We start from the raw sequence: 25,177 nt of genomic DNA, 5'->3' as shown, positions 1-25,177 counted from the left end.
GCAAGATAAGGGTGCCGTTGGTCTCTGGGGAGGCTGGGTTGTAAGCAGTCTTGACGCCGATGGGTGTGTTCTTGATGACGCTATCGAGGACCAGGACAGAGCCGACGGTTTGCGAAGTGTCACCGTTAGCCATGTCGATGCCGACACCGCAGTTCTCAATGGTGACGTCCTGGAAGGTCCAAGCCCAGTTCCAGTTCATCATTATGGCAGTCTTGCAGTTGCGGAAGGTCATGTTGCGGGTAGTGAACTGCTGGTTACCGAAGAAAGCGCCATACTCGCCACCCTCAAAGACAAGGTCTGACATGAAGAGACCGGATCCATTGTCCATGAAGATGCCAATTTGCTTGGTGTTCTCCTCGGTACGCATCTTGAAGTGGACGTTCTGCATACCAGCAGTCTGGGCAACCTGCAAGTGGATTCCAGCGCCACGGTCGGCCGGCATGCCAGTGAGATCGATGACAAAGTTGCGAGTCGAACGGAAGAAGTTGTTCTGGTTCACCCACCAGTTGAGGCCAGTCTCGTCGTAGGGATCAGTGTCGATGACAGCCATGCCCTCAAAGTTGGCAGCGGCCTTGAGGGTAGGGGGGTTCAGGGCGTCTCCAATCATCTGAGTGTAGTAGTAGGCAACGATGGGCTTGCTGACGACGTAAGTTCCGGGAGGGAAGTAGACCAGTCCAGGCGTGGTGGTGCTAGAGTTGCAGCCCTGGCCGCAACGACCACCTTGTGAGATTGCAGTGTTGATGGCAGCCGTATCGTCGCTGACTCCATCTCCCTTGGCTCCAAAGTCACGGACATTGCGGAAGACCTGGTAACCTGGCTCGCCATAAGCGGCAGCGCCACGTCGCTGAAGGTTACCGAGCCACCAGCTTCCGGCAGCAGCCGAGGCAGAAGCGGACGCCTGAGGAGACGGGGCCGCAAGAGCCGGGCTGCTCAAAAGGCCAGAGGCCAAAATGAGCGAGGTGAAGGCTGATTTGAAGCCCATGGTGACCATAGACAAAAAATCTTGGTCAAAACCTTGATCTGTTCAGGACGAAAAAGTGCAAAAGCTTGAAGTGCTACCAGTAGCTGTGATTTTGAGAATGCTTCGCGTTAGTTTTGTGTCCAAAGAGTGTTGCATGAGAAAGTAGTCAACGAGTGAAACAAGAGTGTGGTGAGAAAGAGGAATTCCGTGGTTAGGTTATGCTCGGGAAGCTGAGATATTTTATGTGTTGGTGAAGAAATGGGTAGGGGTCAGTTTCGCGGGTAGAAAGGAACACAACCCAAGGAAACTCCCTAGATTGTGCGCGGTCCTCTCTGAGGAAGAAGTGAGGGAGAAGCCTAAAGCAGTGCAATAATCAAAACACCCCGGAGTTATAGCGAATCGAAACGACTGTGATTTGCGCGCAATGGCCACAAAGATACAATTGATTCACGCCACGTCTCAACTGCAACTTATGGGATGCAAAAACGCGTGTCAAGTGGAAGGTACAACGGTGGGCAGTTTGAAAAAGTACATTGGAGTAGGTGTATGTCGATAGAGGGACGACAGAGGGGAATATGTGACGCAGGATGAGTAGACGCACATCTGAGCTCAGACTCAGGTGCGGGCATGACAGGTTGGCTGGGCTTGTGCGCTTCTAGGGCTTTCATCCCAAAGAAGAGGACCGTGTTGCCGTATGCTTGAAGGAAGTGCCGCTTGCGAGATGAAAAAAGGTAGGTAGGTAGGTGATGAGGAAGTGGGAGGTGTGTAACAAAGTCCAAGATATCTGCCCGGGATAGAGCGAGTATCAAAAGCAAAAGCAAAGCAAATGGAACGGGCGTAAACACACGACTTACGCTTCTTTGAATAGTTATGTCGGATTGTGATGGGATGGAATAGATTCGGAATCGAATGCAGGAAATGCGCGGGTTGCGGTTGCGTTGTTGAGGTTGTTCGAAGCAGAAAAGAATATCACCGCCGGCGGGGCAGGAGGAAGGAAACAAGAGAGCAGAAGAAGAAAAACAAGACAACTCTGATGTCAAGGTGAAAAAAAAAGAGTGTAGTCGGGTGGTGAGCCAGCAACAGAAACTAGAACTGCCTTCGAGGGGAAGGAGCAAACGGGTCCGTGTGTCCGGGTCCAAGTCGTAATTGGTACTGATAGCTACCTTAGGTATCTGCCCGTAATTTTGTTTGTGTAGAGAGGTAGGTATGGTGGTATGTAAGGTAGGAAGTTGCCTAGTTGTTGCCCTTCCGTACCTATACAGTCCAATGTGAGATTGACTTGCTGAAGAAAATGACCCTGGTTGAATGGCTTGCACGCACTCGTAAAACAGAAAGAAAGCAATTTAAATGAATGAGAAATCAGCGTCAATGCTGATAAAAATTTTATGAGAAAACCTCTCGTCGGCGCTTGACTTGACGGTAAAGAGCAAGACGACCGACGTTGACCAACGTTGGAGTAGAGGCAACTCATCACATCTTATATCCCATGGCAGATTGTACTACTGTTTAAGGCTGCTACTACTACTACTACTACTGGGGGCGGAATACAAGGGGGGTGTGCGTTGTGTGCGGTTGTCCGTTGTAGATGGTTCACGCTCAGAAGGAGGCGGGCAAGGGACGGACGGGGTGCAAGGGTCGCCGGAGGATAGGTAGGGTTGGCTTGTCGACGACTCACCGGGTGCGACAGGGAAGCGTCACCCAATTTTCAAAGTACTTCCATGGATTACTGGCTGCCCATTGATGATGTAGGTTCCTTGGCTCCATAGCAGCGTCTAAAAAATCAAGACGAGAACTAAAACGGCAGCGGTAGGCCGAGAGGGCTTGTTTCTTGCCCAGCCTGCTTGTCTCTGATCCTTGTTGTCAAGTGGGCGCCGATCTCTGTGCATTTCTGCGCGGTAACCGTCCGCCGCTTGGCGCTGTTCGCATTTGGCAATTGTGTGGGTGGCGGCAGAACCTCAAGGCTGAGCTGATTGACTCGATATGGCTTGCCCCCTGGTTGCATTTAAGACAAGGGGAGCTGGCATTCATGCACGATGGTTGCGTGTTTTTGGTAACCAATTCAGTCCAATACTCCTTCTTGTTGGAGAGCAACATTTGGCTTGGTTCCTTGCTCTCATCCTGAAGCCCATTGGGCGGGTATCAACGTAGTACCACAGCACTACTAATTTTGCTTGCTACTTCCTGGCTAGCATTGGGTCTGTCTGTGTTCTTTGGTTTTGCGTCTTTATTTTTTCTTGGTTGTAATCATCACGCCTGAACCCCTTCTTTTAAATTAATTACCTACCTCTCACTCGTTGTCCAGGTTGGTCTCGACTTGACGAAGAAGCCCTCCTTTGGCCCCGCAAACCTTCAAGTTAGCATGCTGAAAAGGAACCTTTGAGGACATTTGCCCATCGCGCGTCCAAGCTCCCCCCGGTGGCCTCCGAATACGTACCGAAGCACATCTCCCCCACTCTAACCCCCCACCCATACATAACTGTGATCCGTGCCAGGCCAGTCATGATCAAAAATACACATTCGCTAAGCCAGCATCGTCCCAAAAATAACAGTGCCGTTTAGCACTCATCGCAATTCCCAAACTTCAGGAGTGGGGGAGGAAACAAAATACTATATAGTACAGTAAGAAGAGATAATGCAGGTATTCAAGCTACATCGGATGAACAAACATGATTAGGAAAAACGTGAGCCGTTCAAGGTTTTCTTGTGGCCCGGGACTGGGGGGCCTACCTAGTTGACAATAACAATTCAGGGGTTCGAGCTCTTTTAGCAGCTAACCGCTGCCGCATACAAATTGCTTAGAAAGTGGAGATGGTGGTCGAAGAGGCCTATGCAGCTTGGCAGGCACAAGCAGTATTGCCTAGGTAGCTTGGTAGGTACCTTACTGACCAGTAGTTGTTGGTGGTTTTGGTGGGGGAGAAATGTCCGTTGAGAAAAGACGCTTGGGCTGCGGTGCTACCCTCCACTACCCACTATCCAGCAATAGCAACGCACCGTTGGCCTGTGATCGAGCCATAGTCAGACAAGCAAATTTCCCATTGTCGACTCATAGGTTCCTATGAACCGACAAAGTTCTCTATTCGAACCCCCCTGTTTGTGGTTCTCTCCCATGGCTTGGGGTAACAGTTCCGCTTTTTCAGGTACATCAACGTCATTTGAGTGATACTACCGCATACATAGAATGAGCACAAGATGAAATTGAGGGACTGACTGGGGGAGTTGGGGTCGCCTGTCATCCGTTCCCTTTGCTACCTTGCCTTGCTTGCCTACCTGCTGTACACTTTATTCCATGCTTGTCCTGAAGCATTTGCCGGAAATATCCCGCATGAGCTTGAATGAGTGGCCGAGGTAACCTCGTCCCAGCCACTCGCCGGTTCTTTCTTGCGGAATTCCAAACGATTTCTTTTCTTTTGTAGAAAAATTCTTCGCCTCATCATGGCAATTATCATGGGCCAGTCTGTGTGGGGACAGGCGGCTCGTTTTGAAACACGCGGCGGCACAAGTGGCGGTTCATAACTGCTCAAGTGGCGTTGCATATCAGTGAACAACGAGGGCAAAAAAAAGGTTACGAGGTAGTATTTTTCCTTTTTCAACTCTAGCCCGCCCTTGCCACGATCATGTCTGGTGTGCTGTAACGGTTTTTGTACCGGTATGATTAACACCGGTGGTTATTGTTTATCAAAATGAGAAGATGAGAATCCTCATTTTCACTAAAAAATAAATATAAAAAAAAAAAGCTTGCATCTGCACTGTTCCTGCGACGGAATTCTGAATGCTTGGACTGAAGATCACTCCATGAGTTCGGACTCTTATTTCCTCTAGCGGCCAGAACATCCCCATTTTCTGCCATGCGATGGAGTTGGACGCACAGTCGCATCGTTTATCGGCAGGGCGGCATTGGCATGCATCTGGGGGTTCGTACCTAATATATCTGAATCTGGCCGACAAGGGAATGTGTTTTGAACCATCGACCTTATCCCGGGCTTGTCAAATCACCCGCTCGGGTAACCTCCTCTACTGTAGCAAAGGCAAATTCTCTCAAATGTGTTTTCATACCCGAGGCCAGATAAGGTACCAAACCCAAGGGAGAATGTGAAAAAACACTCTTGATCTGCCCAGGCTCGCCAGGTACGCGCCTGATAAAAATTGCAAATGCATTGGGTCTCGGCCGATTTATCACAGCAGCCCGATCAAAAAACGTGCTCCAATGGGCGCTTGATCCATTCCAATCGCGCACACTTGCCTCCCCCCACCACCACCATGTTTGGATGTTTCGAAACACATCTCGTCCACCCTGTCTACAGGGGTCTCCTTGGGTTCCTTTTTTTCTCCGGGCCACATTACTCTGGTTATCTGGTACAGCCCGATTTTTCGCCCCCTCTTGCGACGCGCATCCGCGCCTTTGCACCAAAATAAGGACCTTCCCCCACAATCCAACAGTTCATCCCCAGCCAGTCGTTGACCCCTACCCACCTTCACTTTGCTGTAAGTGGTAGATTAGAAGTTCATGCGGACCCTTTTGAGCAGAAAGAAGTGCAAGTGGTGGCGAAACGCAACCCCCCTTGCTGATAAACGACCCTCTCTTCTCTTCCCCTTCCCTGGCCCTCCCATTTGCTTCATGTTGATTGGTACAGGCTCGTCTGAAAGTTCCCTTAGCCTTTTGTCGAAAATCTTAATATCTTCTTTTGTTCCTGTTCCTTTTCACGTTTTCCACGTTTCCCCTTTCTTCCATCACTCACACACACCTCGCGGCAATCCCGCAAGATCGGGCGGCCCGCCCTCGCAGCATGTGGTTTATTTAGCCTTGATTTGGATAATGGTCTGTGGGCGTTGGGTTGGCTGCCAAGTCACCATGTACAGTATGCCGATACCCGGGACAATGCATGGGATGAACCTCCTTGGGGAGGGCAAGCACCAACTAAAACGAACTCGTCAAATGTTTCCTCCCAACCCAGCCCATGAAAAAAGAAAAATCCGCATAGTTACATTGCACTCGAAGAAAAAGGGGGTTTAGAGTTGTACTGCATTCCACTGATTGTTCCAAAAAAATGCGCTTATTTTTTTTTTATACCTCTTAAATGTCAGAATCGCAGATCCAGGAATAAGAATTTAGTTCACACATGCCTATCCGGATTAGGTTGTAAGAGTGTGATCGTCTACTCCGCTTTGACAGGAGTTGGCATCGCATTGTCCACGAGATCCCACGGGAGGTTTTAGATATTTGCTAGATTCGATTCTAGAATTAGAAATTATCGTAGGATGGCAATATGACTAAGACTTACTCGCCCTTCTTTTTGGTTTGAGGGGATTTATACGGGAATAATAAGGATAAAAGAATGACAGCACTAACATTTTGGCAAAGTATCCCCACAAGCTTAGTATGTAAGCGTCAGACCAGAGAAGAAGAAGAAGAATATCGGATATAGTTGCAAAGATGTCCCCAACATGACAAAGAGAATTCCCCGCTCTTTGTTCTACGTGCATGCTTCTTCCTATCGTATTTCACCTGCCTGTGAAACAAGACCGAAGGTATGCCGATGCACATACCTACATACAACAGTTAGTCTAGAACTTACCGATATCCATTAGTTAGCTTCCTGGAATCTGGCATTATCCACCACTTTAACCGAGCCTTGCATGGTTATGTTGATCTCCTATTCCAGTTAAAGACGTTTTTTTTTTTTTTTTTTTTTTTTTTTTTTTTTTTTTTTTTTAGGTCCTGTCAACAAATGCACAAGCGAACAAAGAGAACTGTCGTTTCATCTCTTTCCGCGGCTAGATGTGCGTCTGTGTCCTTGTGCATGAGCCCTTTGTGCGTGCGAGGCGAGTGTGCGTGGAAATATCCCTTCGAGAAGGCGACTGACATTATCAAGTGTAACCCGAGACTAAGTAACTATCCGACAGCAATGAAGAATGGCTAGATCTATGCAGAACAAGAAGAAAAAAAGAGCACCACAATATCCCAAAATAAGAGGCTTCCTTCCAATGATGACACGGACAAAAAAAATACAAACTAAAAGCAAAAGATGCTAGCTCAAAAGCTCCTGGTATGCAATGTAGAACGGGGGATGTTTTCCCCCGTAATGTGGGAGACACAGTGGTGTTCCCAATGAGGAGCATCTACCGTGCTCCTCCAAGATATGTTGTTATCCAGCTTTTCGCTGGTATACTGGGTCCGACAATACAGTACAGTGGGTAAGGTGACCAAGTACCTGCCAAACCTGACGATTATTAGATGATCAACCAGGTCGGATCCAAAGTGTCCCCGTCCCAAAGGGGAAAGAAAAAAAAACACTTTGTGCACAAGAGCGCCAAAAAATGCGTTTAAATGTAACCAACACGACCGCTGTCAGGCTGGTCGCAGCTCTCCAGCGCCTCGATGCCCGGGACGCCCTTGCCAAAGTCCATAACCAATATCTTGGGGTCCTGCCCCGTCGAGATGATACGCCTGTAGTCACTCTTTGCGCTAAGGACCCAGCTGGCATGCCACCTGGGGAAGTGCAGCAGCTGCCTGCCCGTCTCCATGTCGAAGACCATAATGTCCGTGTCGTAGCTGCCGCTGACCAGACGCCCGCTGACCGAGTCGATGTGCAGGCTGCGGACGAGGTTGGTGTGGGCCGCCACCTCGCGCACGCACTCTCCTGTGTTGGCGTCCCAGACCCGGATGGTGCGGTCGTTGCCGGCCGAGGCAACATACCTGCCATCCTCGCTAAACTGCGAGCAAGCCAGGCCCTTGGTGTGGCCCGCGAACTCGCGGATGCACGTGCCCGTGCTGATGTTCCACAGCTTGACCTTGAAGTCTCCCGAGCAGCTCACGATGGTGTCGCCGCGCATCTGCACCGCGTTGACGGGTCCCGCGTGCCCACGCAGTTGTCGGAGCAGCTCGCCCGTCTCGCGGTCCCACACACAGATCGACACGTCCTTGGAGCATGTCACAATGTACCGGTCGTCAAACACCAGGTCCAGCACGGCTGCCGAGTGATGCTGCAGACGGCGGATGGGTCGGTAGCCCGATGTAATCGAGTGTACGATGCACGTCGAATCGGAACTGCCCGTTACCAGGATTCGGTCATCGTATTGCAGGCACAGAATCGAAGCGTTGTGGTGGTTCGGGAAGGTCAGCGTCGCAGGGAAGGATGGGTTCGCCCTCGGGCTGGCCTCTGTGGTAGCGAAATGAGTTGGTTGTCCGTTGGCGTCACAAAGAACGTTCTGTTCGCGGACAATGTCAGGAGGACCAATAACATATCGGCAAGATAGTGTATGCATATCCCAAACCCGGATGGTCTTGTCTCGAGAGCCTGTAATGATTTTCGACCTGCAGGCGCACACTGTCAGTACAACAATTCCAGTTGGGAAAATATCACAAAGCACTTACTCGTCAAACTGCAGACAGTAGATACTATCGGTATGCCCATTCAGGTACACCGGACTGGCATTGCCCGTCTTCCACCTTCTGTCCAATTCCACTCTCGCCCTGTAGATGTCCTTCCAGTTGTTCTCCGGTCGGACGGGAGGAACGCCAAGTCCAGCGCCAGGCTTGACTTGGCCCCCTGTGGCGAAGGTGCTGGTCATGCTGCGCAAGAAAGACTTGCGCCAGATGTAGCTGTGACCCGTCACATGCCTCCATGGACTAGATACACGCTCGGCGGTGGCGAGATCTGTGTAGTCGAGGTATGAAAGGACCTCGAGGGCCAGCTCCAGGGGTAGATGTGCGATAAAGTCCACACGAGGGATGCCATCGGCCATCTGAACACTTCCAATGGCCGACCCAGCACGCGTCAAACCACCAGACAGTCGTTGCCTGTCCATGGTGTAGGTCCCGCTCGCGTGCTGGGCCAAGTCGAGTCGAGAATCGGTCTTGTCGCGGTCGGATTCCGACTCGGTAGCCGTGACTGCGATGCCAATGCCACTTTCGCCATCGTTGCTGTGTGTCAGGCTGTAATGAAGATGGTTGGGGTTACTACTTCCCAAGCCATTGCTGCCCTTGGCCAGGTTGACTGCCCACTCTGCGGGGGTCATTGAGCGGAGCACGTCGGCGTTCATCGCAGCATCCGCTGCAGCAGCTCGGGCTGCTCCTCCGGTATTTCTGGGAATGATCGGTGGAGCGCCGCCGTTTCCTGGCACGGGGCTTGTGAAGAAGGCCGAGTTTCGAGAATTGTCCATGTTCTCGAACAAGTTTCCGCTAGATCGTCGGAAGCTCGTGGCCTGGCGTAGTCGACGCCATGTGGAAGAATGTGATGTGGACGGGCGCGCCGACTCCTGGTCTGACGTGTATCTGGGCGCTCGGAAAGAGACAGGAGGACCTCGCTTTTGCCTAGGTTGCGACTGTTGCTGTTGTTGTTGTTGTGGTTGTTGTTCTTCACGATTATGTATATCTAATGAGGGTGATCTCAGGTGGCCGTGGGCTGAGCGCAGGAATCGGCGAACCGCGTGTTCATGCTCTTCGCCTGTGCTCGTAGCTATGGAAGACCGGCGAGAAACAACGCGCTTCAGGGAGACAGAGGCGCGACGGATAATGCCCCTGACCTTTCCTTTGCCCTTGCCATCTTCCTCGATATCTATCGCAGCGGATTCGTTGTTACTGTGGTTTCCAGCGTGCCACTCGCCGTTGCTGGCACGCCGCGCGTTGTCCAGAACCATGTCGGCGAGAGGTGCTGCAAGATCGTCTGCGGTAGTTGTTCCAAACACGGCGGACTTTGGTCGTGGCCGCCAGCCCAGCGAATTGCTCATATTCCGGAGACGAGAAGGACGGCGTGTGGGACTTGACGCGGTGGGAGGAGGGGGTCGTGATGAGGACACTTGTGGCTCGGGATCAGACTCCGAGTCGGCCTCGTCGTGTCGCGACAGCGGATGAAAATCGTCAGGGTTCGTCGGCAGCATGACTTGCCGTCCGCTGCTAGTAGTGTCAGAGATAGTGGTCTGGGTAGGGGCCCAATCCGGGATGGTATACGCGTGGACGGCCATGTTGAATAATGGCAGGCGCCCCCAGAGAAGAAAAAAAAAAGAGTCAAATGCTGTCTATAAGCAAGACTGGCGGGATGGTGTCTCAAACCTCGCCCCAAAGAAAAAAAGAAAAAAGGGGACCAAAAAAAAAGAAAAAAGAAACAAAGAAAACAGAAGAAGCAAGTAGCGTTGGAGGCTAAGATCCCTTAAGCATGGTCTAAGACGATAACCGCAGTAGTAAAAGACGTGGAGCAACGCGGGTGGGATGAAAATTGTTGTATTGGGGGATTAATTTATTTTGGCGATTGTTGTTGATGTCTGTCTGTCTGTCTGTCTGGTCCTGGTCTGGTCTGGTCCCTGGAACTTGGCCTCCCTTTCCAGACCCGTTCGGGCTGACAGTCCGAAATCTGGAGACGACCTTGTTTGGGTGCGTGCATATAACATTCGCACGGTATTGACTATGAAGCTGGTGCCCAGCTGACACTGTAAAGCCAAGACAAAAGGAGAGGGGACCAAGTGGATGGTGTGATACAAAAGGCGAGAGGGATTAAGCTTGGGGGGCAAAAAGAAAAGGGGATGGGCCAGAGAGAGAAAAAAAAAAAAAAAAAAAATTGTTTGTTGCTACCGCATTGACTCGCTTCCAACCACACCTTCTACTTCATACCTAAGTTGCATCTGTCAGGCCTGCGACCTCAAGGGGTGCCAAGCCTATTCGGTGCAAATCAATTGTCGCTTCCTGTTATCAACAAACAACTAAAGACTAATGTACGCCGTAGTCAAGTGCAACTGTATCAAGCTATGATATTCATCTAGCTGCATGTGAGTTGCAGTTGGACTGCATCTTGATTGTAAAAAAAAAATTGTCAACAAAAGTCGATTAGCCCATACTGCCCGTCTCTGTCAGCGCCTCCCTCATTACCGAGGAATTATTATTGCACAAGCCCGTACAGCCACTTTTGGATTTCTCTGCATCCTGAAATCAAGGGTCGACCTTGAACATGCAATTAGCCTCCAAGACCGGACAGAGGTCAAGCCGTCTATTTGATTCTTTCTTTTGATTGAATGCGACTCAAAATGGGCCATATCACGACATCTAAGCATCGAGCAACCCTGATCAAACTTTTTCGCAATTATGTACAATACTGTAGCATATTTCCGCGGTTATGTCGGCCGATGTATATTATTTCGTCTTGTCCATGCCTACTGCTTAGCGCTTAGAGGCGGGCACTCCGCCCGAAGATGGCATGCAACCTTCTGCAGCTTTGGCTGCGAGCGCGGGGTTTGCCTTTTTATTTTTTGGTCTCTCTCTCTCTCTTCTCAGTTTGTGCACAAGGACACAAGGATTTCTGTCAAGTTGTACTGGAGAGCATGAGCTCGGTCATGAAATTGTGTCAGGAAGTGTCTGTGCTATGCAACATAATATCAATACGATGCGACAAACCGCGGGACATTCCGGTAGGTGTATAATTATCTGTGAGTCAATAATCAAGGGCTAGACCAACTTGAAATGTTAGTGATCTGCCCATCCTCATGCGGCCTTCCCGACGTTCCAAGGGACTGTTGAGATCAGCCTCTATGCAAAATGGTGATTGATTATAAGTAGCGTCTCGATCTTATATCGCTTTCCTGGCAAGCCACTATATTCATTCTATTTTCGGGGCTTTGTTTCTATTGCTTGAAGAGCGCATTGCTTTGGCCATGGCCAGCAGGTTTTGCTCCATCGACATCGGATAGCCACTACGTAGTCTCTTCAAACCTTACATATCACTTCTCGGGCTCATGCAAAATGGTATAAACTTACGTCAAGAATTTCTTCTTGACGTCAGGTTGGTTCGTTTTATCTTGCGATTCGGACCATATCAGACCGATTAGAAGTCTGGATGAAAGGCCTGGGTAAACGAGTCAGAACAAATCTTGTTGCCAGAAAACAAGAGCCGACAGAACATTCTGACGACACCACGAACTGTATACAGTACAATTTCAATGTTGAACTAGTTCTTTTTTTTTCAGGGCACAAGCTGACTTCTTTCTTACATCTTTCTGTAGTGCAGACTCCCTGACCTTCACAACTCACCGAATTGTGGCGGAGGACATCGGAAGATGCCAAGCCCCTGGCGTCTGTTGTGGCCGCGCCCTCCTGTACCTAGTAACGGAGAGCTACTAATCATCACGGCGCTACCGAATCAAAAGAAACCCCCGATCTCGATGCCTCCCGGTCAACTCAGCGCGTCTAATAGCATCGGAACACGGGACTATTTACTGTTGTGCAACCGCCCAACTTGGCTATCCGATAATCGGCTTGCATAAATCATGGGTGGTTGTAGAGTGCTCCATCCCATCCGATGATAATGTCTATTTGTAACTATCTGCAACAAGGCCTCGTGGCGCAACGGTAGCGCGTACGACTCCAGATCGTAAGGTTATCCGTTCAAATCGGGTCGGGGTCAACTGTAGATGAGCAGTATTCTTTTGTCTTTTGCCGCACTTGGCAAGGCAAGTTGTGCTAGTGTGTCTCTCTCTGTCCATATACTGTGCTGTTTTTATGTTAGGTAATAGGTTCATTGCCATACACGTAGATCAGCAAAAGTGCAGCCCGTATTATGCCGGGTTTTATGTGCCCGGCAACCTTCTTTTGCTTTTTCGAACCTAAATCATTCGTTCATCCTGCCTTTAAAATGTTTCTTTTCACACTAATCCGTTTTTTGTTCAACCCCTGAACATCACAGTGGCACGCACTCAAGGGAGTCTGGACTCCACATGCGTACCCCTCATGTGGCTCGGCCATAGCCCAGACTAAAAAGACTCCAGATTCTGGGCGTTGATCTCCTCCCCCTAGCACTGACTTGAAAATTTCCAGCCTATAAACAACAGCTTCAAAGCCTGCAGTCTCTATTTAATGACTATCTACACTTCAAAACTTCAAAGATACTCCGAAAAATAGCTGTATTGTTATCTCATGTTTCATTGCCGGGTCTTTTTTTTTTTTTTTTTTTTTTTTTTTTTTTTTGAGATTATCTCATGATAGGTCATTGTGCGGAAGTCAATATCCAGACTCTATCTACGATCGATGTCATCAAACTAGGGGCAGTCAATCCGCACTCGATGATATTCAATAGAGAACAAGCATCTTGGGGGCTTGCCAGTTTCAAGTTGCTCATACATAGTTTGCAAAAGCATGCCTCTCACGTTCCCCCGGCAAGATCGCAATCCTCGAAATTGTACACGTTTCCGGAACATATATACAACTGTCAGTCTTAGCTCCAGCCAAGGAGGTCAATTGAAATAGGTCAGCTACCTCTATCCGCAACCAAGATCGAAGTCGTCAGCGGACTCTAGCGTGGTGAAGGCAAGCTTTTCCTGCTTCTTCATGCCGGGACAGATGTCTCGTGTCATATATTCATATCAAGGGCATGTTTCCATCCCGAGAGATGGACAGGAACACAAAACGCTTCCACATGTTCGAGATTAGATGATGCCTTGCTCGTTTTTTTTAGCTTTTGTTGATAAGCAATGGAAATGATTGAGCTGCGCCGGGTTTTATGAGCCGGCCTGTACCTCTGTACTGTTCTTTAAGCCAGCTCAATCATGCGATTCTTTGCTTCCAGTAGGCGTTGGGAAAACGGTTGTTTTTCCCAAAAAGGGAGACTTTGTCGAGAATCCGGCTATGACAACCAAAAAGGGACATTAAAGTCAGTTGTCCGACCAGTTTAATAGGTCAAGAGCTTGGCAACCTCAATCGAATGCAGGCAAATCACAGCGGCCAACTCAATTGGCGCGGTATCAACCGCAATATCAAGACTCACCAGGGGCTTTCCCTTACAGAAGACGTTGGTTGGCTGCCATTTTGTTGGTCGGCAGCGCAACCGTCACCTTGATGACTGCCTCTCTCTCTCCTTGCTTCAATCTCTGCTGCTCACCCTCTGATGTGTCTTTTCCAAACACAGTTATGCTTTCATATTTAATCTTAATTTCAAGTCTCCTATCATCTTGACCAGCATATGGTAACATACTTCCATAACGAGCTTTCACATCACCTACTCAATCACACAATCACACGCACACTGACATTGAAGTCCGGCTAGGCCATCACCAAGGCTCATTTAAGTCATTGCCCTATGGCCTATCTAACAATATATCCTTTACCATCATTCGCGGATTCTAAATCCGGAACAAAATGACCAGAACACGGGCAGGCCTGGATGAAGTTGCTTGGGACAAGAACGACGAAGACAGTGAACAATCACAGCGAAAGCTACGCCACAAGCTGATATGCCGTCAGGTGAAGGATTTGGTGGAGCGAACTTTCCAGGAGCGTGCGAAGCTGGTATCCCTGCTCATCATCGGAGGCTTCAGCATCCTCTACAGATTCGAGTTCGAACGTCAAGGTGAAAACCGCGATGAGCTGTTGACTCGCTCAGACATTCTGGTCCGCCTTCCGATTCCACATCTAGCACAATTCCCAGACGAGAAGACGCATCAAGAGGCGGCCACGGCCAGACTCGTATGCCAAACGACAGATTTACCTTTGCCGCAGGTTCTGCACCATGGTCGTGACGAAATGCTTGGATCTCACCTCATCATACAATACGTGGAGCACCAGCGGGATATGTGTGATGCACTGGCTATTCCTACAGACAAATTTTCGCTCACGCCTGTCCCGAACCCGGATCTTTCCGGTTCGGAGCTCAAGAACTTGTATGGAAAGATGGCGCGCTGTCTTTTGCAGCTCTACAGGCTCAGTTTCCCATGGATAGGATCTTTGCTGGAAGACGAATGTGGCAACATCAGCGTCGCCGGGCGCCCAGTCACACAAAACATGAATAATATGCTCCAGCTCGCCAACATCCCACGATCCGTACTGCCGAAGCAAAGCAAAACTTACAATACGACAGATGAATGGTACACCGCGTTGGCGGAGATGCACATGGCGCAGCTCGTTTTCCAACACAATGCCCTGGTCACATCTGAAGATGACTGCCGGAAAAAAATACGTCGCCCGTCAGCTTTTCCGTAGGCTGGCCAAGGAGGGCAAGCTCTCGACTTATGGTTTCAAAAGTGACAAATGGTCCGCTTTCTCAGCAACCAACGATCTGAGAGTCCCTGCCCCTGAAGTTGACGGATCTTTTAGGCTGTGGTGTGACGACTTTAGACCCGTAAACGTCCTGCTCGACAAAGACGATGAGGTTGCGGCCGTGATAGACTAGGAGTTCACATACGCCGCGCCCACGCAGTTCATCCAGAACCCTCCCTGGTGGATGCTACTTGACCAGCCTGAGATGTGGAAGACCGGGCTCGGAGGATGGGCAAGGGACTACGAGCCGCATCTCGAGATATTTCTACAGGCCATGGAGGAGCAGGAAGCAGGGACCCACAGGCCGCATGGCAGGCTTGGTCTTGCAGAGTATATGAGGGAGAGCTGGAGGACGGGCCGGTTCTGGCTAGACTACGCAGCGCGACGGAGTTGGGCTTTTGACGGAATATTTTGGACATATCTCGACGAAAGGTTTTATGGAAAGTTGGATTACAGCATAACAGAAGAGCAGCGATGGCAGACGAGACTGCAGCTTTTGACAAACGAAGAGCAGGACGCGATGGAGCCGTTTTTGAAGCGGAAGATGGACGAGTCTAAACAGCGGGTTCTCGTGCAATGGAGCGACGCTGATGCAGCAATACGGCTGTCGGAAATACTGCTCGAGTGATCGTGGCTTGGTTTTTTTTTCTTTTGCTTCGACGCAGATTTCGCAGCATAGGCCAGGCATCCTGGTCTGCGATAGAACAGGTCGGCGTAGCATTAGAGTATTGGATATCTCCCAAGTTCTTATGTGGCTCGCATAACACAGGGTATAATGAATAAATGCACATATTTATGTCTATATGTCAGTATGGCTAAAATAGTCAAAGTCCATTTTTAGATTGTGGGTTGTACTTTAAACATGACTAATTATATATCCTGGTGAGACTTCAGCCCAAACATCCAATATCAAACCCTATCTGTCAAGCTCTGAAACATGTCCGTTTACAAAGCGCAACCCAGCCTCTCGACAAGCTACAACAACAACAACCCCATCCATTTCTCCACACTTTCACGGCAAAGCCAACGGGCTGAGCGTGACCTTGTCGTCCGGGACCGTCGTCAAGTTCACAGTGTGCACTGTCGAGTTGCCAGCAGCGCCTGTCGCGTTTCCGGGGTGAAGCCCCTGGAGCAGCGCCTGGCTCTTGGGTCCCGTCTTTTGCTGCTGCGCCACGGTGCACTTTTGGCTGTAGCAGCCGTATGCGCCCGTGGCCACCAGCAGGCCGCAGCACTGCTTGGTGCCGTCGTGGCAGGTTCCGCAGACGGGCGGGCCGGTCTGGCTGCCGCTGACGCTCTTCTCGGTGGGGGCCTCGACGTTGTCCGCGGCGGAGCTGGTCAGCACGGCCGGCAGTGCGCTGTTGGACAGGTCGGTCGTGGTCCCGGTGAGGTCTGCGGGGGCGGCGGTGGCAAGGAGGGCGCCGAGAAGGGCGGTGATGCTGAGTGTGGCCTTCATTGTGGTCTGCTTGGGGGGGAGACTTGTGGTTGTTGACTTTGGGTTTTGGGAGGAGTTGTAGTTTGGGTTTCTTGGGCTGGACGGGTAGCAAACTCGGAGTTGTCAACCTTGTTGAAGTAAACAATGAAAGTAAATAATAGTGAATGAATGAATGAATAATGCGGCTCCAGGCAGTTGAACGAATGTGATGATCTTGTTTATTATGTCGTGAGCCTCGTAGAACCAGCCTGGAACACAGCACTACTGGGCCGCAACTTCATTTTAAGGCAGTTCGGATCAAGCATTGTGGCGAGCACTAGAACAATAACCATGTTCCTCATCAACGATGATATCACGCCAGCTTGTGAGCGAACATGGCCTTTCGTGTTTTGGCGCGCGGAAATGTCTTGGCATTGGATCATCTTTATTCAGGGGAACATGTCTTTTATGATCGCAGGAGCATTAGCGTGCACCACTACCTTGACGGCTCGGACTTGATGCGTGGGCGAGCGGCTCGTACCTGAATTTGATGAACTCGTAAATCATAGCTAGCACATATAAACCACCTGTCTGAAAAGGGACAATGAAAGTTGGTCTGCACAACGGGACTTCTCCATATATTTGTGTCACTAAATTTTATAGAATGCCCATCTCAACGATTGTGTTTGTCCATTTTCTGTATCAAACAAGCAGCCCATCATACGCGATACTAGCTTATATTGTTTTCCCCTCTTGTTTGCCACTGTCCGTGGAAATTGGAGGGGATTTCCAAAACTTGTGCCATCGACTAAGCCGGCTGGCCGCTAAACACATCTGCCCAGGCTGTAGAAGATGGCGCGGTGGGCTACTGATGAAACCCACGCGGTCCTAGCGGCCAGGCAATCTCAGGAGGAAAAAAACAAAACAAAAGAAAAAAACAAAAAAGAAAAAAGTCCCTAGATCATAAATTCTAGCCGTTCCCCAACAAACATGGGTTTACCACGATGAGCAGTGTTTCTTGACCGCATCTGGTGTGGCGATCTGGTGGGTGAGTAAAGTTTCAACGCATCCGTAACCTCATTCGCCTTGCATGATCAAGAAAAGCTCCGTCTCGCCGGTGCAAGCGTGTATCTCCGGGGTTTGTTTTTTCAGATCTTGGAAGCATCCCGCATTGGTGGGTCCGGTTATGGAGCCGAATAAGCTTGATGTTACACTCGAACACACGAACGTAAATAGTATGTCTTTCTGGGGGCAATAAAGGAACATTTCATGTGTCATGTAGTATGATTAAGGCATGTTGGAGATTTTCGCCAGGAGGGACCTGGGAGCAAGGGCAAAAGGATAGGAGGACGGAAGCGGAATTAAGTGCTTTTTTTACAACTCAGGGAATCCTTGTTGGGGTTCGTAGATTATCATCAGATTCTCCAGTCCGCTTACGTTTCGGTCCGTCGATGAAGCTGGTTGGAATCTTGATTGCAACAAACGTAAGGATGAGCAAGCGTGGTGGTTTCTGTGGAGGTAAGGTCGATACGAAGTTGGAGAGATAGAGAGAGAGAGTGTGTGTGTGTGCTATGACTTTACCACGTAATTACACTGCGGGGTTGCTCACAGAGCTGGAAAGTCTCTACGTGGTAATATCTGCTGTGGGTTTCGCGTTGATTGAGTCCCGTAGTAATACTCCGTAGGGTACCTTACAGATGAGAGTTCGACCCCACATGCTCCGAACCCCGAATTCAGGCTTGAAGCCGAAAACCTCCAATGCCGTGGTGTTCAGCCGTAGATAGTCATGAATCAATCGCGTTGCATCGCATAACACTCAATCCCATAGTCTTTGTTGTCGTCATTCATCAACCTCGTGTCTACCAGCCTTGCCCGAACTACCTAACCATCAATAATCCAATATCCTGAATGTGAGTTGCAATGGCCATTATGATTTGACCGGATCAATGCCGTTAAACAGTTCTCTCGTCCGGTTCGTTGGCATCCGGTCTAAAGTTCAGACGTGTAACAACCTACCTAGGCAGGTACCCTATCTTTCTACCTAGGGATACAACTGTTCACCTTGATTATAGTTACATACACACTGTCACCGAAACATCGAACATCGCGATCATTCACATAACCACTCGTACTCGAGAAACGAGAGATAGACCTCTTTCGATCGGAGAAAAAATAAAATAAAAAAATAAAAAAGAAACGTCGAAACGTTGACTCCTCCATCAATTGGCCTGATCGTCGATTTTCGCATCGCTCCTCAGACACAAACGGCACATCGGCTGCCAAGTCTTCAAAGCATTAACAGCTTATCATAGTAGCTTGAAAAAGACTCCACCATGATTTAGAATTTGGTATCACCAAAAATATCTCTGGAGTCGCAGGGCGGAGAGAGGACCTCTCACAGCCTATTACAGGGCTATAATCTCCACTCCTGTCAGAGTTGATCCTCACACTCAGCCAACTCCACGCTATGTGCAGACATCAGATTTTGGGTAACCAAATCATGACCGGAGTGCTACCTCAAGCATTGAGTTGTGGGATGTCCCCTGATGCTCCTCTTGCTCGCAGGGACCACTTTCAAGGTTTCCTCCCCAGAATGATACTCTGTTATAGTAGGCGGTTTACAAACTGACTCGCCTGCCAAGGTCCCCTGGTCAAGATCAAAGCGTTCTACCATCTATTGGTTTAGCTTACCAACCTAAACCATGTCGTGGACTTGGTGACCACGAGGGCAGAGCCTGCCAAGGCGTGGTTTGTGCTATGTCCGACCTGTGTTTGTCCCAAGGGGGGGTTTTTTTTCTCTTTGGAGCAAGTTGATCTTCAGTTAAAGAATACCCACCTCCCCCACGAGATCAACACCGGGCCTCTGGCTTTCATATCCAGCCCAGTTATCCTACTGACCGAGATGGATTTGCGGCCAGCTTTGACTAGTCGCTACCATCGCCTTGAGGAAAAATGACGGCGCACGAACAACAAATCAGGGCTGCAACTTTAGCTGGTAGCTTGCTATCATGCCTGGCGACATCTGCTGTGCTGCTCTCCTTTGCGGCTTACAGCAAGGAGCAGCGCACGTTTCGCCATATTCTGATATTTAATCTGACCTTGTCTGGTATGTACCTACTTACTTCAAAGATCCAACCAGATGCCAAGTCCAGAACTGACAACAGCCGTCCAGAGTTCATCAACTCCCTCAACAACTCCATCTCGGGCATAATCAGTATTCGAGACACGGAGCTCGAGCCTGGGGTTGCGTGTACCGTGAACGGTTTCATAGGTCAACTGTCCGTGCAGGCCGCCGACTTCAGCATATTAGCCATAGCCATCGTCACCCTTCTTACCGTCACCCGCCGCGCCTTCCTTCCTGCCGCTTCAAATACCAAGAAGACCTTTCTCGCCATGTCCATCTGGATTGTGCCCATCTTCACCAGCACTTTTGCCACGGCGCAGGGCGCCATGGGGCCCGTTGCCGGCAACTGGTGCTGGATCATGGCCTCAAGGCCCGATCTGCGGTACGCCCTCACGCATGGCTGGAGGATCTTGATAATATTCGTCACCATTATCATCTACGGGTATATTTGGTGGTTCATGAGCCGTCACTTCCACAGCATGGTTCAGATCCAACGCACGGGTTTGACCGATGATTCGACCGCCAATTCTTCCACCGGCGGCACCACACTGTCTGGTGGCACCGTGTCGTCCATCGGCAACACGACCACGATTGGATCAACATCAAAAAAGTCCATGATGGTCAAATCGCCGCCGCCGCCACCACCACCACCACCACCACCTGGCAAGAAGAAGGGAGTGAGCTGGACGCAAAGCATACGAAGCGTCAGCAGCGTACGAAGTGGACCCAAGCACAAGGTGGAGGACGACGAAGAGGTTCAGGCGCTGCCGGACGGCGCGGCTTTCCCCGAGACAAAGGAGACTATGGAAAGGGAGCTGGAGCTCTTCGACTCCAGGCCGCGGGCCCCTGCCATTCGACTTGAGAAGCCGCCGCCGTCACGCAAGGGATCACAAGGCAACGGGCATGGATTCGGGTTGTCATATCTTCGCGATGAGGACAAGGGCATGCTCTCACCGCCGGCGGTCAAAACACCAAACAACCAAGAAGAATCAGACATTGTTCAGCTTACTCAGCCTGTCGTCCCGAGGAAATCAGGAATTGTCTCGTGGCAGCTCCCCGATATACCACCGAGTCCCAAGGGCTCGTGGCGCCACAATTTTAAGAGCTTTGGCGTACATGGCAGCCCCTCGCGCAGCCCCTCGCGTAGCCCCATGGCAAGCCCCGTCCCGATGCTGCCAATCTCCCGAACGCCCCAAGCCCGCGGTGGCAAGATAGAAAGATCGGAACAGAGTCCCCGCTGGGAGCCGCCGTGGCGCGACAACAACAACAACAACAGCAACAACACCACTACTACCAACAACAACACCGAAAGCCCTCGCCCGGGGCGAATCCTCTCCATATGGCCGCTGTCTGGCCCGCGGAGCGAGGGCAGCAGGATGTCGAGCCCTTTCCGGCGGCCCCAGTCACGACTGCCCGTCACGCTCGTGACCAACGCGAGCGAGTTCCCGATGCGCCGGCGGACGCGCCAGGTGGAGAAGGAGATCAAGCGCATGATGCTACTCAACGCCTATCCCATCTTTTACGTCCTGCTCTCGATCCCAGGCCTGATGAACCGCCTGTTCGAGGCGACCGGCACCCACCTGCCGAGCGACACAGCCCAGGCCCTGCAGGCGCCCGTGCAATTCATCGGCCTGGCCAATGCGCTGACGTACGGCTTCAACAAGCATGTCAGGCACCGCATCAAGGGTGACTGGCGTGCACTGCGTGGACGTGCGCCGTGAACTAAACCCGAAAAAAAAAAGGTTTACACCATCATTACTCGCCTACCTACATAACGAGACTTTTGTGATTTACAGAGAACAGTGGAATTTTCTATGTTAGATTAACACTCGCTCAGGCATGTACAGACTTTATCTTGTATTATTTCGGTTAGGTATTTCTTTTCTGCTCACTTTGGGTTCGGACTTGAGGGATCAAAGCTGGAAATGGTTCCATTGTTGTTTACGGTTTCTTTAGGTATGTTTTGTTTGTATTACGACTGACGATCGTTTGTAATACCCCCTTCTATCGCTCAGCCGAAAAATCGGGATAGCGTGTTCTGGTTGTATATTTTTTTCTTCTTTTTTTTGGGTTTACCTTTTCTGCTTCTTTTTCTCCCATCAGATATTACATGTTCTTTTAATTCCAAGGGTAACTACTTTGTCATACCGGATGTTTATCGGATGAATTTTACATGTAAATCAAACGGACAAGTGTGATGTCGATGTGGAAGTACTAGGATCGTGGTTCTCGAGTAAGTAAAAGGGCCAGTAATAGATAGTCGAGGTTACGGGCATCACAGCAGTTTCCAGACGTCTCATCCGCATTTCCGAATCTTCAGAGCATGAACAAGGCTCAATGGGGCAGCGCCCGGGGTGAAGGCCTGTACCACCTCCTACCTCATCCCCCTCCACCCCCTATAGCGGAACATGTTTTCCGAGCGAAGCTTGCTACGCGAGTCGGCTCCTCAGCTGGCAAGACTAGTAGTCGATAAAAAAAATAAAAGGGGTTGGTTAGTAAAAGAAAAGGGGCGGAAAGGCCCCATGAATGGGGGTTTCCACCGAAAAAAAAGTCCAGGATACCTCGCCTCAGGCTCTGTAGCGAGACATTTCCGGTGGAGTTGTAGGGCAGTGTTGGCAGAAAGCACGAAGTTGGGCCGATTTTTTTTTGGTCTTGTTAATTTCTTGAGGGGCACCCTAGGAAATCCCGAGGGAGCGGAATGGCGGCCATCTTCAAACTCCCAGGAGCCCCCCATGTTGACGCTTTCTTCATGGGTACGGTTTTTTTTTGTGTTTGGTGCCAAGTCTTTATTTTATTCCATGTGTTTTTTTTATGCTTTTCTGCTCCCTTTCTTCCTGTCAGAGTTTAGACTCGACACACGACGTTATTCCCGTAGTGGTTAGGTGGTTTTTTTTTTCTGTCAAGACATAAATGTTCCAGACTATCTGACGAATTTCGAAGAGGGGAAAAACTTACAAGTCATCTGAGAAGAAGAGCTGATTACGGTTACTTTTCCCCCAGACCCTCTGAAATATGAAAGATCGGTTCGGTTATTTCTAGTCCCTTGACATGAGAAGACCGGTCGAAAGATAAGCGGAACTATACAGCCTACCAGGGAGTATGCTTGAATCGTACTCCCATCTTTTTGCAAAAAAGAATTTGTATTGCCAGCAAGTGGGGAACAGAATAACCGAGACCGCAAAAGGCTACCGCCAATAACTGCAGTAAAATAAACCGCAAAAAAAAAAAAAAGAATGAAATGCAGTAGAGTTATTAAAGATGAAAGCCATTGTGTTTTCAGATTTTGATTAACTGCTGTGTAAACAGCTAGAACTAGACGCTGTCAAAAAAAGAAAATGGTAAGTTGTAAGGTTGTTTTGATCACCGTTGGTGACGCTCACCCAATATTGCAATCCCGGTTATTTCGTCCCCCACTTGGCGATTATATCCGTACTTGTAAGTTTTGCACCAACATGCACTACGCAAAGAAAAAGTCTATTATGGTCTGGTTCTACTGAACAACGTGGGCGAATGCAAACACCCACGTTTCGATGTCTTGCTCTACACCTTAGTTTCTAACCCCCCCTAACGTATTTCGTACGTCGACGTCTCCTGAGTCAAACGACACGTGTCGCAAAAAGAAAGTGCAAATAATATCAGATTACAGAGTCCAACAAGCGCCAATTTTTTTTTTTTTTTTTGGCGAGGAAGTATAATCATGTGTTGGACGTCGTGAAAGCGGGTTGGTTGGGGCTTGCTGCTCGGCCAAAAAGTCCTTGGCAAAAACCAAAAAAAAGAGAAAAGAAAAAACCAAAAAGGACCACAGGTCTATCAAAACCGATTCAGAACCAATCCCCCACCCCCATCCTCTCAAAATCCAAAAGAAGGGAAGGGGGACAAAAAAATCCCTCATGCGGGACTGAAGCGCCCCAGGGCGTCATGTTTCCCGCCGTCAAACTCGGCCTGAAGGCCATCGAGGGCGGCAAAGTGTTCGGCAAAGACGAGGCCCTGTCTCCGCCGGCTCTCGACCTTTCTCCAGTCCCACTCGGCGTACGTGTCGACGTCGGACAGGTCGTCGGGCGTACCCGTCTCGGATTCGCCGCCGCGCCAACCCTCGCCGGGCCTCTCGGGCAGCAGACCGCTGGCCTCGAGCACGATGGCCGGGTGGACGGTGAAGCGGCCCTTCTTGCAGACGTAGCGCGAGACGGCGGTGGCGTAGACGTACTTTTGAAAGTCTTCGCTGCTGTCGTCGGCCACGGCGCCCGTGGCCTTGTTGCGCACCTTGCCCGAAGCACCGAGCTTGCTGCCCATGTCGAACCCTGTCGGTAGCACCTTGCCCTTTTCGACAAAGTAGCTGACCATGACCAGCCACTTGCGGTCCCAGCTTAGCACCCTGGTCCAGATCTCGTAGCCCCTGTAGGGGAGTATTTCCCTTTTCCACGAGCAGAAGACGGACCCCAGCGCCGTCGTCAGCGTCCCCGGGACCTCCTTGCCCTGTTTGTCGCGGATGACGAGATCGCCGTTCCGTATTTTGCGCATACCGTCAACCAGCAGGTGCATAACGAGGTGGGTCCTCGCAACGTCGAGGTCGGTAAAGTACGTCGAGTTGGACTTGTGCATGTTATAGTCGGTCTCCAGGAGAGGGGTATACGACTCGCTAATGGTGTAATGGAACAGCGCGCCCATGGGGAGCGGGCCGCGCGGCAGCAGTATGTGTCGGAATACGGCTCCCCACACCCGCGCCGTCCACACGAAGAGCATGTTTTTGCGGTTCGCCGCCACGAACACGAGCAGCAGGATCCGGCTCGTCCGCCCCGGTCCGGTGAAGAAGTCAACCAGCGCCCTTTGCCAGTTGACCTGGAGGAGGCCGCGGCCCATGTAGGTGGCGCCGGCGGCGGTGAGCGGGAGCACGACGGAGGCGATGCCGACTTTTGAGGCTGCGGACGCCATCTTTGTGTGTATGTGTTTTTTTTTTGTTGATTTTTGTTTTTATTCGCCTTTTATGTCGGTGGCCGAGTCCTCTGGATTGCCTTGCCGCTTTCCCTCGGGAGAAGGTTGTGCGCTTGCTGCTCTCGGTGAGGCCTGCCGACTAGAACCAGAGGTCCCGACGATCCGCGAACGTAGTGCGCCAAATAACAGGGCGACAATGGCGACTATCCAAAGGGGTGCGAAACGTAGGTAGCAAAAGATGGTGGTTGTACACTTTGACAGGAGAGATTGGCTAAAGGGCGACGACATGAATCAGGAAGATGTCGTTTTTTTTTTTTTTTTTTTTTTTTTTTAAACTTCGCTGGTCAAGTTTGTTTGTTTTTCTAAAATGCGCTCATCAAAATATTTTTCCCCCTTATCAATGGGTTGCTGCTGACACCTCGGCGTACGGGGTAAAGAGTAGCGCAGCTGTATGCGAATGCGACAAAAGGCAAAGACAAAGCTGAAGCGCGCCCGCGTCAAGCTCCAGCAATTCCCCTGAGAGCCGACCCCACTCCACGTCACTACAGTGGGGGTTGCTAATCTGCGCCGAACAGATCTGGCATTATACTTCGTAATATATTTCCTGGCGCTTGGGGGTGGTATTGAGTGCCAAGGAGGAAAGACTTTGTTCAAAGATGTATCTGGGATCTACTCCGTGTGTTATCTATGATTTAAATTCTGCCAATACAACCCAATAAATACATGAACCAGTTACTGGCC

General features: G+C 50.2%; 5 protein-coding genes across 5 annotated transcripts; 2 read left to right on the top strand and 3 right to left on the bottom strand.

The window, feature by feature from the left end:
* Positions 1–2,546: 2,546 nt before the first annotated feature.
* On the top strand, positions 2,547–3,083 carry PgNI_11844 (uncharacterized protein; the record flags this gene model as incomplete). The annotated part of the gene is made up of 2 exons (XM_031131805.1): positions 2,547–2,606; positions 2,772–3,083. The coding sequence occupies 2 exons, from the start codon at positions 2,547–2,549 to the stop codon at positions 3,081–3,083; spliced, it is 372 nt and encodes a 123-aa protein (XP_030976322.1).
* Positions 3,084–6,790: 3,707 nt separating this feature from the next.
* Positions 6,791–10,146, bottom strand: PgNI_11843 (uncharacterized protein). Its single transcript, XM_031131804.1, has 2 exons — positions 8,334–10,146; positions 6,791–8,273 (listed from the first exon to the last, which is right to left on the bottom strand). Exons 1-2 carry the CDS (start codon positions 9,920–9,922, stop codon positions 7,283–7,285), a joined length of 2,580 nt encoding a protein of 859 aa, XP_030976321.1. The 5' UTR covers positions 9,923–10,146; the 3' UTR covers positions 6,791–7,282.
* Positions 10,147–15,984: 5,838 nt separating this feature from the next.
* Positions 15,985–16,425, bottom strand: PgNI_11841 (uncharacterized protein; the record flags this gene model as incomplete). Its single annotated transcript, XM_031131803.1, has 1 exon — positions 15,985–16,425. The coding sequence occupies one exon, from the start codon at positions 16,423–16,425 to the stop codon at positions 15,985–15,987; it is 441 nt and encodes a 146-aa protein (XP_030976319.1).
* A 2,097-nt stretch (positions 16,426–18,522) lies between these two features.
* Positions 18,523–21,228, top strand: PgNI_11840 (uncharacterized protein; the record flags this gene model as incomplete). Its single annotated transcript, XM_031131802.1, has 2 exons — positions 18,523–19,489; positions 19,523–21,228. The coding sequence occupies exons 1-2, from the start codon at positions 19,336–19,338 to the stop codon at positions 21,226–21,228; spliced, it is 1,860 nt and encodes a 619-aa protein (XP_030976320.1). The 5' UTR covers positions 18,523–19,335.
* Positions 21,229–23,395: 2,167 nt separating this feature from the next.
* Positions 23,396–24,436, bottom strand: PgNI_11839 (uncharacterized protein; the record flags this gene model as incomplete). Its single annotated transcript, XM_031131801.1, has 1 exon — positions 23,396–24,436. One exon carries the CDS (start codon positions 24,434–24,436, stop codon positions 23,396–23,398), a length of 1,041 nt encoding a protein of 346 aa, XP_030976580.1.
* Positions 24,437–25,177: the final 741 nt, after the last annotated feature.

The sequence above is a fragment of the Pyricularia grisea genome, assembly GCF_004355905.1.
Source record: "Pyricularia grisea strain NI907 chromosome V map unlocalized Pyricularia_grisea_NI907_Scaffold_10, whole genome shotgun sequence".
NCBI classification, from domain to species: Eukaryota; Fungi; Ascomycota; class Sordariomycetes; order Magnaporthales; family Pyriculariaceae; genus Pyricularia; species Pyricularia grisea.
This window is presented reverse-complemented; position numbering and strand designations above follow the sequence as displayed.